Raw genomic sequence first — 15,393 nt, 5'->3', positions numbered from 1 at the left:
CAAAAGAGGATCATTGGAAAAGTGGTAAAGAATTATGAAAGCCTTGGACCTGTACCAGACATAGGAATTTGTAGTTTTTGTTTGTAGAAGCATACATCTGTATCTGTTATTTATTATTTTATTTTATATTTTATTATTTTTTACATTTTCCATATTTTTATGAATTGCCCAGATTTAGGATTACCAAAAAAATCTTAAATTTTTTAAAAATAAACCCTTTATATAATATAGGAATTACAGCGCTTTTGATATGTGCCCCCCAATTTAGGAACAAAGGTAACTGGATAATTGGCTATTATTTCACTTTCAATTAAGCAGTTGAAAGTTCTAAGTTGGATTTCAAGTGTAGCATTTGTCTACAAATAGATAGATAAAATATCTATCCTGAATTTATATATTTCTATAATGCTGCTTTGTGACAATGACCATTTGCACTATACAAATAAAATTGAATTGAATTGAAGACCACGTAAAATATTTGTGGTAGATGACAGAAAAATTCTTTCCCTGGGGAAGAAAAGCCCCTTCACAAGAGTTGGCCAGATCAAGAACACCCTCCAGGAGGTAGGCGTATCTGTGGCAACAATCAAGAGGAGACCTCAGCAGTGTAAATACTAAGGGTTTACCACATGATCTAAACCTTTGGAAAGCCTCAAAAACAGGAAGACCAGATTAGAATTTAAAAAAAAAAAAAAAAAAAAAAAAAAAACATCTTTAAAAAAGCCTGTGCAGTACTGGAACTACATCCTATTGACAGATGAGACAAAGATCAACTTGTACCAAAATGATAGGAAGATTATTAATTATTAGTATTATTAAATAGTAACACATATAAAATGTGCTGTAATCCTACATTGTTCATCCAATTTGGATATGAATACTTTTAAATTAAAGCTGAATGTCTGTCACATTCATTATTTATTTTCAACTCCAATATACAGTGGTAGATAGCTAAAATAACAACAGTAATGTCCAAATATTTATGGACCTGACTGTATGTGTGGATCACTTTGAACCATGTATAAGGACTGTGAAGTGTGTGTTTGCTTCCTGATTGTAGGAATGGGAAGCGTGGTCAGGGCTGGGAGAGGAAGTATGTGGTGCTGGAAGGGAACAAGGTTCTTACCTATGAGACCGAGCCCAGAGAAGGTCATTATTTTCTCAATTCATGTACTTAAAAATACAAACAATGCACAGTAGTCAGTTATTAGTCCACACAATACTGTTGAACACAACACTGTTGAAAACTCATTTGGTCATTACTCTGAGTGTCATATACTGATAGGATAATATACCACAATAAGGAACTTACCATGAAAAGGAAATAATTATACTGTTGTACTACATTGTCAAGAAAAAAGGCTCCTCGTAAGCAGGTACCGTGGTTTACTGAAAACCACAATGGAGGGCTGTACTGTATTCATTCCATGCTAATTGACCTGCTGAATTGCAGAGTCGGTGAAGCCAGTCGATGAGTTTGATCTGTATATATCCGATGGCGAAGTGATTGTGCACAGTGCTGTGGGTGGCTCAGAGCTCACCAACACTGCAAAGTCTGGTAAGATAAAAGAAAAAAACAGAAAAAATGATAATCAGCATTATGTTGTGCTAATAAATCTAGACATTAAACGATTGCACTTTAGAGATTTTGAAATACAGGCAGTTGTAATTAGGAGCAACAAAGTGACTTTTCAGTTTTCCTGAGTGTGGTATAATGAAGGTGTTTGGGTCCTCAGATGTGCCATTTGTTCTGAAGCTTGAGTTGCTTCCCCATACATCCTGCTGGCCAGCACAGACGCTTTACCTCATGAGCTCAAGCTTTGCAGAGAAGCAGCGGTGGGTGGCAGTTTTGGAGGCCATCGTGGCAAGTGCCCGTGGTGCCCGTGAGAAAGCAGAGGCAGATGCAGTGAGTCTGATCAGCTCATTTTGATGCTGTTATACAGTGGCCCCTGCCAAAACATTTTTATTTATATTTTTTACTTCATAGAATATTAACACAGATTTATCAGAATACATTTATCAGAGAAGATTCTATAAATATTCATTTTTCAATTAAAAAAAGTTTATTTATTGTATTTCTTTTCTGCAGTGTGTTGATTGAAAGTGTAATGACAAACATTAGCAAAGAGAGGCTTTGTAATTGAATAATATTAATTTTTAAATGGTGGCAACAAAAAACAAATACATGCACAAACAAGACAGAGATATATTTAAAAAACTGCTAAAAAACTGCTACAAATTGATTTATCTGTTGAAAATAATGTATTTCGTCTTATGCTCAGGGAATGAAATCCAACTTTTTTAATCAAACACCTCTGGGCCTTAAAAAAAAATCCATTCTTCCCTACTTTCAGAAGCTGCTGGGAAATTCTCTGTTGAAGCTGGAGGGAGATGACAGACTGGACATCAACTGCACACTCCCCCTCACTGACCAGGTACCAGATTGCATACAATATTACAAACTATTGTAGGACCAGTGAATATTAGAAAAATAATATAATGTTCATAATCATAATGGGCAGGTTTACGATGCAGATCAGTTATTGAAGTGGCCATTATTACCTATTATTCAGCCTCAACACTCAATTAAGATACTACATTAATAAAGGTTTATTAATGTAGTATCTTAATTGAGTGTTGAGGCTGAATTCATTAGAAAATGTCATTCTCACTGAATAAAACATACAAGTCTAATACCATTTTATTTTTGTCTTTGCTGTGTGCTTAGATTGTGTTAGTGGGTTCAGAGGAAGGTCTGTATGCACTGAACGTTATAAAGAACTCGCTGACTCACATTCCAGGCTTGGGCTCTGTGTTTCAAATCTATATTATCAAAGAGCAAGACAAGCTGCTCATGATTGTGGGTGAGTGAGCTTCAGCTGCACCTGGCAGCTTTAGTATGTGCTTTGAATAATACGTTATATGTGTTATAGAAGAAATACAGCAACTGAGATGGCTACACTTTTTTCCCCTCACATCTTTACACCACTAATCATTACCTGCTGATGTTTTGGTAACACAATTAACTGAGAGAATTCATCTGTTAACAGGCAAATGAGTTAATAATGGTTAGTTTGTGTTGTGTTGACTAATTAATATTAAGTAATGCATTTGTACACACATAATAACAATAACAAGTAATTTCAGTTTTTAATTGTATTCACACTTTTGTATATGTAGTATGTATAAATAATGATTTAATATTTCAAGACCCTAATCCAATCTACGTGTGTTTTATGGATTTGGAGAAGGCCTATGATCATGTGCCTCCACATTTGTTGTCCACATTCTTGGTGTCAAGTAAAAATCATTTAGGGTGGGTGTTGGGTTCCATCAGGAGTGTGTCTTATTTTATTTTTATTCTGATTTTCACTGGCAGTATCAAGAAGCATCAAAAGCTGAAGAGGTGTCCAGTATGGGGGCTAAAAGTAACATCCTTGTAATTTGCAAGAATTATCAAGATGGATATGATTGGATTTATGCATAAATCATTCATATGAGCAAATACACAAAAAATTTGGTGTACATGAAAATCCTGTAAATTTGGAAAAATTTTCGTCTCCTGCTGTGGAATGTGTGTAAATTTAAACATAAGTAGTCTAACTAAGTATTGATTGATTGGCTGTAAATCTTACAATTTGCGATGAGTTACTGCATTTTTGTATATGGATTATTCTATCAAGTTCAAATCACTTATTTATTTCAAATACACATACAAATTAAACATTTTAAGAAGCATTGTTTCATATAAGCCTAAGTGGCATTAAGGAAATATTATATTATATTATAACCATAAGCCCAGGTGGTGCAAATGGCAGAATTGATATTACTAGAACAGTTAGCACATGATGCCCTTAGGAGGCAAAGGATATTTAGAGACTGGTATTATTTTACTTTATTTTTTTGCAGGATGAAAGCTGGTTTACACAGTAAGTCGGTTCTGTTTGCCACAGCATCTGGTCATTTTTAATGGTTTGGCCTCCTCTGGCAGCAGAGAAACTCTGTCAATTAGCAGTAATACTTATTTTGAGTATTATCACTCTGGATGGACCTCACAGAATTCACTTCTGTAATTTCTCTCCATATTTTGGCCTTTTTAGGTGCTGTGACTCTACTGGATACACTGCTAAATAATATATTTTATTCTTCTAGATTTCCATCAAAAATACTTCCACCTCTCTCTCAGTGAAATTCTTCTCTTTTTTTTTTTTTTGGCTGTTTAGTAACCATTTTCTGTTTTTTGCTCTGTAAAGTTGGCCTTATGAAGTTTTTTGAGTGTCACCAAATCAGCTGTGGTATGCATGTGTCCGGTAATTTACAGGTTATTTCCATTTATCAATGCTTATGCATTGATGCTTGCATTTATGCATGCGTATATGAAGAAAATCGATGTTTATGAAACTTCTGTAAATCTGGCATAAGTTTTCAGTTTGGTTTCGCTTGCGCAAACATTTACACACACCTGTACTCACTGATTGAGACCCAGTGTTGTTCTCTTGGCACCTTTTTCCACTCATGGACAGAAAATCAAGATGCAAGATGCAAATGTAATATCCTCGTTACTGCAGACAATGTTATTCCCTTCTGATGTGGACCTCCAACATGCACTTGAATTTTTTGCTGCTCTATCGCTACCTCTATCTTGGAGGCCATGGTTCACTCCTGGAAGAGAGTAAGATATTTTCTTCAAGTGTGGAGAGAGACCTGTGTACAGGACAATCTATGTCCCTGTACTCACCTATGAGCTGTGGGTAGTGACTGAAAGTATAAGGTTGCAAATACAGGCAATGGAAAATGTGGTTCCTCCACAGGGTTGGTGGGCTTACTTTCTGTGGTAGGGTGAGGAGCGTGACAATCTGGGAGAGCCTGAGAGTGTAGCTGCTGCTCCTGTGAATTGAGAAGAGTCAGTTGAGGTGGTTTGGGCACCTTACAAGGATGCCATCTGGTCAGCTCCCAGTAGAGCTGTATTAGGCATGTCCCAATGGATGGAAACTCTGGGCCAGACCCATGACCCACTGAAGAGATTATATCCCACAGTTGGCATGAGAACATCTGTGGATCCACCAGGAGGTGTTGGAATCTGTAACTGGGGTTAGAGAAGTGTAAGCTGACCTTCTCAGACTGTTGTCACCCTGAACCCAACCAGAAAAAGCAGAAGGAAAATGAATGAAAGAATGAATAATGCATTAATTTATATCTTAATTAGATAAGATAATTAAGTTCTACATGTATGTACATATACATGTAATTGTGCAATTCATAAATAATGAACAATTTACAACACACTAGTTGTTAGGGGTTCAGTTCCCAGCAAAACCGGGTCACCGGCATAGTAATCCAGCAAACCCCCACTAGGCCACCAGGGGAATGACTCAAGTTCAGAGGAGTGAGGCGAGAGTAAAGTAAAGGAAACAGTTTATTAATTAAGATCCAACATCCAAGGCAAAAAATAACAAAAGTATAATCCAAACGCTCAGAAGATACAAGGAAAAAAAAATAAATAAAAAAAATCCAAAAGTGCACAGTCCAAGAAACCAAAAATCAGAAAAAAAAGGCAAAAATCCAAATGCTCAGAAGACCCAACAACAGCAAATACAAAGTCCAAAAAGTCCACAAGAAAGCAAAGTACCAAAAACAACACAAAGACATAAGTAAGGACCACAGAACAGAGGTCACTAGTCTTAAACATAACAGCACAAAGACTCCGTGACAAGAGGCCAAACTGAGGGGGTATAAATACACAAACAAATCAAGGGGGCAAACTGAAAACAGGTGTAAGTAATGAGGACTAGGCGGGGCACAAGGCACATGGAAAAACAAAAGCACATGGCTGTCAAAACAAAAACACAAAACACGGAAGCAATAGCGGCCTCTAGAGGCCAAGATAGTCCAAGTCCTAACACTAGTAGCTAGTGGCATTACAACGAGGCCTGACTATCAGACTATCAGTCAGGCCTCATTGGGAATTCATGTTACCCTAAACACAGAGTGACTTTTCAGCCATTTATCAAACCTTCTGGTTTGACAAATGGCTAACCCTACATTTCAAACCTTAATAACACAACTTTAAAAATGTGTACATAAAATTTAGTAGATTCCAGGCTAACTTTAGCTAGCTTTATTTAAAGCTTTATTTGATTATTTAAGAAATTATTTTATTTTAATATATATTACAGGTTGAGTGACAGTTAATTGTTTTTTAAAAGTAGTCAACTAGTCGTCTTTTCCATAGTTAAAGCAAAAACTGTTTTTTTGTCTTAAGATGTTTTTGTCTACAGTAAATGTTACAAACATTTGTATGTCCATAAATGAAGGATATTAAGTAATAGACCACTTTTCAGATAAAACAAATGGACGCTGTCTCCTATTACTTGCAGAAACAGAAGAAAGTGCAAAAGAACTGTAACATGTTCTCCAAGATGACTGAAAAAATGTATTAGTTTACTAGCCAATTTGTTTATAAAATTACACATGCTATAAAACTAGTAAATTTAACAGAACTGATTCAGTTTTAAAGGCAAAGGCTCATCGCACCTGCTGATTTGGTTTAGGTTTAAGTAGGTCAACATTTTATATGTAGAAATGTTTTATTTCATTATTTTTGAAGGCATCTTTGCTTTACAGAATTTCTTTATGTACATAAAGTGCCCTTATAGTCACCCTTCAAATTTCCCACTCAAACAGGAGGAACAACAAAGGAATAGTGTAAATAAATGCAAACAGCCTGTCATTCTTGAAAACTTTTTTTTTTAATTTGTTCTCAATCCCCAGGGACTTTATAGTTTTCTTTAAGCATGTGCTGTTTCCTTGAGATATTTACAATCTAACAATTTTAGATTTGCACAGTTTAGTCGATTCTTGTTTTTATCAAGTTTCAACATCAACAGTTATATACGACTTTTATAACAAGAAGCATCCAAATTGCAGTCCATGTAAAACTTTACACTGAGGTAAGCAAAAGAGTATATTTGGTGTTGAGCTACCCTGTCCAACTCTGAACCATCTACCACCATTTTAATCCATTTCCAAATCATGGATGTTTTGGAGCCTGCCAGTTACGTCTGTGAGCTGATGGACGTGAGCCCAGTCTCTCTCTGGTTGCTACCAGAACCAGAGTCAAGTAGTGTGACTGGGTTGTCCATTAGTTCTCTAGCTGAAAGAGTCTCCTGGATGGGTCTGTGGACATACAAAAGCATAGATCCATGGAGATTTGTGTTGAATGTAGAGTGGTCTGCTGGAATTGTTAGCTACATCTGTCAGCCAATGTCAATGGTCTGGGCAAAGATAAGGCTGTTCCATGGACTGGAGCAGGCGATAGCTCCAGAGAGATCCACTAGCAAGATAACAACAAATAACCCAATAAGCTAGTAAGTAAGTCAAACCAGTGTTCCATCAGAGAATGGAATCTCAGGACTCCATCAGTGGACAGTGGATAGATTTTAACCAGCCGGACCTCTTGCAAATACTGTGATGAATTTATTGGTTGCACAATTGCACTATTTGTCCATATAGTACACAATAGAAGGGATTTATTTATAATTGCACTATCCGTTGCACCCAGATGAGGATGGGTTCCCTTTTGAGCCTGGTTCCTCTCAAGGTTTCTTCCTCATATCATCTCGGGGAGTTTTTCCTTGCCACCGTCGCCACTGGCTTGCTCATTAGGGATAAATTCACAGTGATAAATTTAAATATTTACAATATATTTTTGTGAATCCATTTATTTCTGTAAAGCTGCTTTGTGACAATGTCCATTGTTAAAAGCGCTATACAAATAAAATTGAATTGAATTGAATTGAATGGAATGGGTATAATCACCACTGTGGGAGAAGAAGGCAGCAGAAGAGAAAAAATTGTGTGTATAATAGCTTTGGAGGACAGAAAAACTATAGTTCTGATCAAAGCTGCACAGGATAACTTCAAATCTACATATGCATGTGCAAAGGTGAGAGGAAAGGAGAAGTAGTGAAATATTTAAAGCAAAAACCATGTCAATGCCACTTTGTGACTTCAGCATGAAGGTTTCAGCATGATGCACATGTATAAGTGAACATATCCAGGTGTTAAACACTGCCCCTGGCACTTAGAAGGGGTGAAACAGAATGCTGAAGTGAATCAAAAAACTGTTTTTTTCTTTTTTGTGTGTGTGCCAGTGGAGTAAATTGGACACCCAAATTAATATGACAAGGCAGTTGTGAAATTCTCCTCTTACTCTTTTTAATTTAGTCTGCATTAGTCTGCATTAATTAAGTGACTGCCAAGTCAATTTACTTTACTTTTACATGTTTTTATTATGATATGTAGATTTTTAACATTAATAGATTGTGCCCATGTGTGGGTTAATTTGCATTCTTCTCTAAAGAAATCATGCCCAAGCTGCGAAATTAGTAATCTGCTATGATTACAGCTTGCTTAACGTAGATTTCAATGAAAGATTTACTAATTTCAGTGTAAGAATCATTGCCTCTACAGGGCCGATTCCTAGGATTAATTCATTTGTAATAATGATATCTATATAATAGATATAATTAATATTGCCCTTGAATGCCATTTCCCTCAAATGCCATTGCACTCAAAATTTGCAGTGCATCTACATTGTCTAAAACACGTTTCAGGAAGAAATATTATGGTTACAACAAATTGTCAGACACATAGTGGTGTTGGATAATACTTAAGGTCAGATTCAGGCATAATTGAGACGACTGAGAACTTGTCACCGTGTGCGCAACTGACCAAATACCGACATGCACAATTTTTGGTATTAGCTGCTCATTATGCACATTTAACTCAACACTGGATATGGCCCCTAAGTAGCATTGGATTGAATGTTAGTTTACTGTTACATACAACATTAATTTAGGCAGCTACTACATATTTATTTAACATAAACCTTTATTAATGCGGTGGCTTACATGTAGTGGCGGTGTCTACCAACATATGCAGCACACTAGGGGTGTAACTCAGTGCCATTATCTGTATCTGTTTAGTGCTCAAAATATTTGTATCTGTTTTTGTATTCAGATTTAAACCAGAAATTGGCATGGTCCATACCAGAAGTTTTTTTTTTTTTTTTTATGTTACCACTATGCACTGGAAACACTGGAAAACACTGGGGGGAAAAAACAGCATTGCTAGAAAAAGAAGATATTTTCATTTGTCTCTCTCATTCATTCTCTCTCATTTTTCATTTTATAACAACAATTTAATGTGTCTGAGTAAGCAAGCTAACTGTTACAATGCAGTGATGTCTTCCCAAATAGAGAAACTATTATTTAGGCTTCAGTTGACAACAATAGCCATAATAATTTACCCGATTTACTTCGGGTTTTAGGTTTGTTACATTCCAGAAAACTCAGAAAGGTTCACGGGAACACGCAGGGTTTCTCTTCTGCAAGACAACATGGGCCTTTTAAGTAGCATGAAAGCATATTTCTTTTGTTTGTACAGAAATGTAGTAGAAATATGGTTTTATTTTGGAATTCAGTAAGACAGTGTTTAGGTCAGGTTAAAACCAAACAGTGTATCTCCTATTCATACAATATTAATGAACTTGGTATTTGTTCCATGACCAGGGTTGCCAGGTTCCAGGTACAGTGGCCACATATTGCAGGTATATACTGCAAATGTACACCACTGTTAACTTGTTTTCTCCAAAACGACTGAAAATAGAAGAAATGCCCAAACATTTTGAACTAGTTTCATGCCTTTTTATGTTTTTTGAGTTGCTGTTGGGATGGAAATTTTGCTGAAACCTTGCAACCTTCCCCAGGAGACACCCTGCTGACTAGAAGGCATTAGCTGAATAAACATCTTATCTTTATTTTTATTTTTTTGGACAATAATAGATAAAAAGATTAAAAATAGAATGCAAACATGAAGTGCATGTACCCAAATGGCACTCAGAAAAGAAAGAAATTTAAAGAAAAAACAGTCACATAATGACCATTTTATGATTTCTGCCAGCAGTGAAAACCCAGTGATGCACTACAAGGTAAGACCATATATTTATGTGCATATATCGTAGTGCAACTTAAACAACTTTGGGGCCCCAGGAATGACTTTGCTTGGGGTCCCAGAAATTACAAAGATGCCCCTGCCTACAGTGATAATGCATGTTAATCTTAATTGTTGTTCCTGTTCATTAATGCAGCACTTAATAATTACTTAATGTTAGTTGGTCAACACTTAACCATGTTTTTTTTATACAGGTAAATATCACTTGTGTATAACTCAAAGTACCTAGTATCAGAGTCTATATGGAGTACACTGACTTGTGCATTATCTTGAGCTGTAGATTTCTTCTACAGGTGATGAGAGGGCACTGTGCCTGGTGGAGATCAAGAAGGTGAAGCAGTCACTCTCTCAGTCCCACCTCCCAACCTTGCCCGAAATTGTCCCTTACATTTTTGAAACTGTCAAGGGTTGTCACCTTTTTGCTGCAGGAAGGGTATGACTGCTATATCTCTAGTGCACATACTCGTATCGAATCTATTTTGGGTGTACTGTGTCTTACTTGATATTAGTTTTTGTGTAATTTTATCCATTCTATCTTTAGATAGAAAATGGTTCCTGCATTTGTGCAGCAATGCCCAATAAAGTCACGATTTTGCGCTACAACGACAATCTGAGCAAATTTTGCATTCGCAAGGTGAGGTAAACCTTTTTTTACGCAAACATAAGTAAGTAAGTGTGACTCATAACTCATGAAAGACATGGGATAAGTCATAAATTGTGATTTTAGATTAAGAAGCACTTCAGCACTTACAGCTAGAGCTAAGATAAGATAAGATAAACTTTATTGATCCCACAGTGGGGAAATTCACTTATCACAGCAGCTCACAGACAGTTAAAGTGCAGGAAGAAAGAAAAGGAGGGAAGAAAGAGCTATCAAACATTTGCTAAATTTGGCATGAGAAGAACATTTAACTATTTTGGCTATTCAATTGTATAAATAATTATTCTCCAAACATTTATTTCTGGAGAGTTCTTGGCTTACAGGTTGACTGTAATGACCTCCCATGGGGATGGGTTTCTTTACAGACAGGTGCACACTTGCCCCTTAATCATATCCCCCCCCAACCCCCCCCCCCCCCCCCCCCCTCTCTCTCTCTCTCTCTCTCTCTCTCTCTCTCTCTCTCTCTCAGGAGATTGAGACCTTAGAACCCTGTAGCTGTATTTACTTCACCAACTACAGCATCATCATTGGCACCAACAAGTTCTATGAGATTGAGATGAAGCAATACGTGCTGGAGGGTGTGTGGCTCAATAATGATTTCAGTAATTGTTTATTCCTCCCACTATTGGAATTGAGATTTACATACTGCAGCTGACATTGTGCTCTTTTCTTATACAAATGCTACTGTAAATAATTAACAGTAGCTGCGTTTACATGGACACTAATAATCCGATCGTAATTGGACTAGAAGCACAATCAGATTTAAAAAGTCACATGTAAACACGTCAATCGGAATGAATTGGCCAAAACCGATTAGAATTTCATTCGGATCGTAAGGGGTGGTTTAAACCTTTTCTAATCCGATGGAGAGGACATGTAAACACTTCATCGGATTGAAAATGAAACCAGATAGTTCTGCGCATGTGCAATGACGTACAAATCACGTAATGACGTATGACGCACGGCTGTCAGCGGTATTAGGGCTCTGACCGTAGCCTCACCAGGTGCCATGTACCCCTCCACCATTGAGCATAGTGTTATAAATTAACTGTTGTGTCATCCTAAAATTCTGCTTCCACTCCTCGTCTGTGAAGTGGTGCAAGACGACGTTGTCCCACCAGTCCTTGCTTCGGAGCCTCATCCACAGACGCCTTGTTCTGGGCTCGGGAAGGGGCATTTTAATTGCTTGATAAATACACGCAGTACCGCACAAAACATCACGCGCTCGCGTCTTCTAATTAGCAGCTGATATAGGCAAATGTTAAGTCTGCTTTTTAAAACGAAAAAAAGAAGCAATGGCAAGAGAGTGGCTGCTAGTATCTGCATGTTGGAACGGCGGGAAACGTGTATTCGTGCACTGTGCGCATGTCAGAAGATCAAATCCGATTCTGTCATGTAAACGCGCATATCAACCCGATTACTTTATTCAGCGTTCTTGTAAACACTGGGATCGGATTAATCAATCTGATTGATTTCATTCCGATTGAAACAAAAAGTGTCCATGTAAACGTGACTAGTGATCACACTGGATCTACATATACATTACAAACTGTACTGCAGAGAAGTCATTTAGTGCGTCTTGTGTAAGGATTTAGCATGTGGCATTTTGTGCTTTTTCACAGAGTTCCTAGACAAGAATGACGTGTCGCTGGCTTCAGCAATGTTTACCACGTCCTCCTACAGCTTCCCCATTGCCATCATGCAGGTGTCGAGTGCAGCTCAGAAAGAGGAGTACCTGCTCTGTTTCCATGGTCAGATTGAGATTCTTATTATTCATTCAATCACTTTATTGGTCACTATCTCTGTGAAATTTCAACATTAAAAAAAACACAGGTCAGTGGCATGTCAAGACTGCTCCTAATAAAACATTTAATTGGCTAAATATACTGGCTAAGTATCTTTTAAGAAGCTGAAATTTGATATACCCTTATATACTTAAAGCAATGTTTGCACTGGCAGAGTTTGGAGTGTTTGTGGATGCCTATGGCCGAAGAAGCCGCACAGATGAGCTCAAATGGAGTCGTCTACCTCTGACATTTGGTACATTTGTCTTGAGACAAATTGTCTTCATGTTCAAAAATAGCATGTGTCTGAACATTACAGAGATGACACAAATACTTTTAGAAATCAACAATTTAATAGTATATTAGTAATTTACAGCCTCAATCCTCTCTGTTCCCCAGCCTTCAGAGAGCCATACCTGTTTGTGACTTACTTCAACTCGCTGGACGTTATTGAGCTTCAGGGTCATGCTGCTCTTGGGTGCGTTTCAAAGTAACACCACATAGACATCTAGTAGTAGTAAATAAGAATGCCAGGACTTATCATAAAAAAAAAAAAAAAAAAGCTATTATGTTAAAAGTGGAAGTAGTTAATCTAAACTATTTGAATGCAAGTTAAAATGTGTCCACATTAAAATGTACTCAAATGTTTAAAAGTAAATTATTACAAATTACTCAAATTTGTAACAATTCACTTGACACAAAGTGTATGAAAAGTTATGAAGGTCATGGTTAGGGTCGGGGCTAGAGTTCATGCCTTTCTTATAACTGCATCCATATAAAAACAAATGAAAGCCAGCTTTCATTTCACTTGTTTAAATTTGTATAGGTTTTCCAGGTCATCAAGTTACTTTTATAAATGTACTTTTAATGCATGAAAAGCAAATGAGACTATTAGTAATAGGCAAGGGGGAAGTGGTGACTCAACAGTTCAAGGCTCTGTGATACTGATAAGAAGGTCGGGGATTCAAGCCCCAGCACTGCTAAGCTGCCACTGTTAGGCCCTTGAGCAAGGCCTTAGCCCTATTTGCAAAAGCGGTGCTGTACCATGGCTGGCCCAGCCACTCTGACCCTAGCTTCCTATCAAGCTGGGATATGTAAAGAAAGAATTTCACTGTACTATAATATGTGACAAAATAAAATAAAGTGTGTAAACATGACAAAATAAAATAGTGTGTATACTTGACAATAAAATAAAGGCTTCTAAAAAGGGAAAGATTATTGTGGTATCAGTGGCACTTTACATTAAAATACAATAAACTAGCATTATTCACTGCATTATTAATGGTAACAAACCATGGTATGGTAATACACCATAATTATTGTCAAAAAAGGAAATTTAAAAACAATAATAATAATAATAATAATTAATATTTAAAATAATAATAATAATAAAAAACAAATAAACAAATAAGCCAAATAATAAACACCAGCCATGTGTTGTTATATTGCATCCATGGGTAAAAATACCCATGTTATATTATATATATATTATATTATACAATATTATTTTGAAAATAATATATTTGTGGTGGTTATTTGGCAACTTTGTCAACTTTTTAGTGAGGCTGAATTCAGCATGTGTACCCTCTGACCTCATTGTCAAGATTTAGCAACATGTTGTAATTTAATTTATGCTAATTTATATGGACTTATTTTTAGTCCTAATTAGAATAAAGAGACAGACCATTAATGTTTAAAATTCATACAAACTTCAGTCAGTACGTATGCTAACTAGCTTTGTTACTTTAACGTTTCTTTTACATAAATGAATAGAGTTAAATTTAAAAGTTAACATTAAATCAATGTGATTAATTGAGATTCATTATGGTTAAGGGTATGGGAGTTTAAATAAAACATAATGAATCTAATTTAAGTAATTGAAATATAAATGAAATAATTTTCACTCAGGTAAAGTATAAATGATATAGCATTGTTAACATTTGTGTGTTTTTTGTGAACTTGTAAACTACGTTCAGGCCTCCTGCACTTGTTCACTTGGATGTCCCTAACCCACGCTACCTAGGCCCGGCCATCTCATCAGGTGCCATTTACCTGGCCTCATCTTACCAAAACAAACTGAGAGTGATCTGTTGCAAGGGCCATGTTGTGCGAGAGTCGGGAGAATTGCAGAGGACAGGTTCTAACAGGAGGTACACATCTAACATAAAAATAAACACTGTGCAAACAGTATATTGACAGATATATTCTTGAATAAGTATAAACATTATAAACAGTGTTACATAAACTGTGTATTTATATACTTGATTGACAGCTTTGACCTCTGCAGCAGCCCAAACAAGCGCGGGCCACCCACTTATAATGAGCACATTTCAAAGCGGCTAGCCTCAAGCCCTGGAGCTCAAGATAGTGTTGTGCACCGGGACCCTAGCACACCACACCGTTACCGTGAGGGCCGCACTGAGTTCCGCAGGGACAAGTCACCAGCTCGGCCACTGGACCGTGAGAAGTCCCCAGGGCGTGCTGTGATCGATGCACGCAGAGAGAGATCACCAGGTCGACCACTGGATGAGCGTGAGAGAGAGCGTGAGCGCACACGCCTGCACACAAGCTCAGTCCGCACTCAACTCACACCAGTTAACAAGGTACGCATGAGACACTGCCACGTTAACTGCGTGTCCTTCTAGGGATGCCAAGATCAGGGGTTTAAAAGCTGTACAAGGATACATGCCACCGCTCTGATACTTTGTATTAGATAGCATCCCTACACAAACAAGAGATGTACATGTTTTAGCCCTTAATGAAATACAATTGTGAACAAAACCAACCTAAGTTTGTGGAAAAGTAAACATAAAGCTAACTGTAAATCACTGTGACTTTGGTGAGTCTTGTTCCCTCTGTGAGTAACTAGTGATTTGTGAGCTTGGCTCTCTTAGACGGAGCCTGCTGAACTCTGTGACCTCTCTGTCCCGGTGC

At 37.1% G+C, this 15,393-nt stretch overlaps 1 protein-coding gene across 8 annotated transcripts in view; it reads left to right on the top strand.

Annotated features, from left to right (window-relative positions):
- The window catches only part of LOC113524481 (citron Rho-interacting kinase), a 63,188-nt gene that overhangs the window by 41,182 nt on the left and 6,613 nt on the right, over window positions 1-15,393 (top strand). For 5 of the 8 annotated variants that reach the window (XM_053235952.1, XM_053235951.1, XM_053235950.1 and 2 more), the window contains 13 exons: window positions 1,061-1,149; window positions 1,454-1,558; window positions 1,737-1,906; window positions 2,355-2,435; window positions 2,729-2,864; window positions 10,308-10,447; window positions 10,556-10,648; window positions 11,145-11,253; window positions 12,298-12,426; window positions 12,635-12,715; window positions 12,859-12,937; window positions 14,436-14,609; window positions 14,732-15,392. In XM_053235952.1, coding sequence (XP_053091927.1) covers window positions 1,061-1,149; window positions 1,454-1,558; window positions 1,737-1,906; window positions 2,355-2,435; window positions 2,729-2,864; window positions 10,308-10,447; window positions 10,556-10,648; window positions 11,145-11,253; window positions 12,298-12,426; window positions 12,635-12,715; window positions 12,859-12,937; window positions 14,436-14,609; window positions 14,732-15,104 — 1,759 coding nt within the window. In that variant the 3' untranslated portion in view covers window positions 15,105-15,392. Of the gene's footprint in view, window positions 1-1,060; window positions 1,150-1,453; window positions 1,559-1,736; window positions 1,907-2,354; window positions 2,436-2,728; window positions 2,865-10,307; window positions 10,448-10,555; window positions 10,649-11,144; window positions 11,254-12,297; window positions 12,427-12,634; window positions 12,716-12,858; window positions 12,938-14,435; window positions 14,610-14,731; window position 15,393 lie in introns of those variants that run through there. The other 3 variants (XM_034306680.2, XM_034306676.2, XM_034306682.2) reach the window with 1 other exon arrangement.

This window comes from Pangasianodon hypophthalmus, chromosome 8 (genome assembly GCF_027358585.1).
Source record: "Pangasianodon hypophthalmus isolate fPanHyp1 chromosome 8, fPanHyp1.pri, whole genome shotgun sequence".
NCBI classification, from domain to species: Eukaryota; Metazoa; Chordata; class Actinopteri; order Siluriformes; family Pangasiidae; genus Pangasianodon; species Pangasianodon hypophthalmus.
This window is presented reverse-complemented; position numbering and strand designations above follow the sequence as displayed.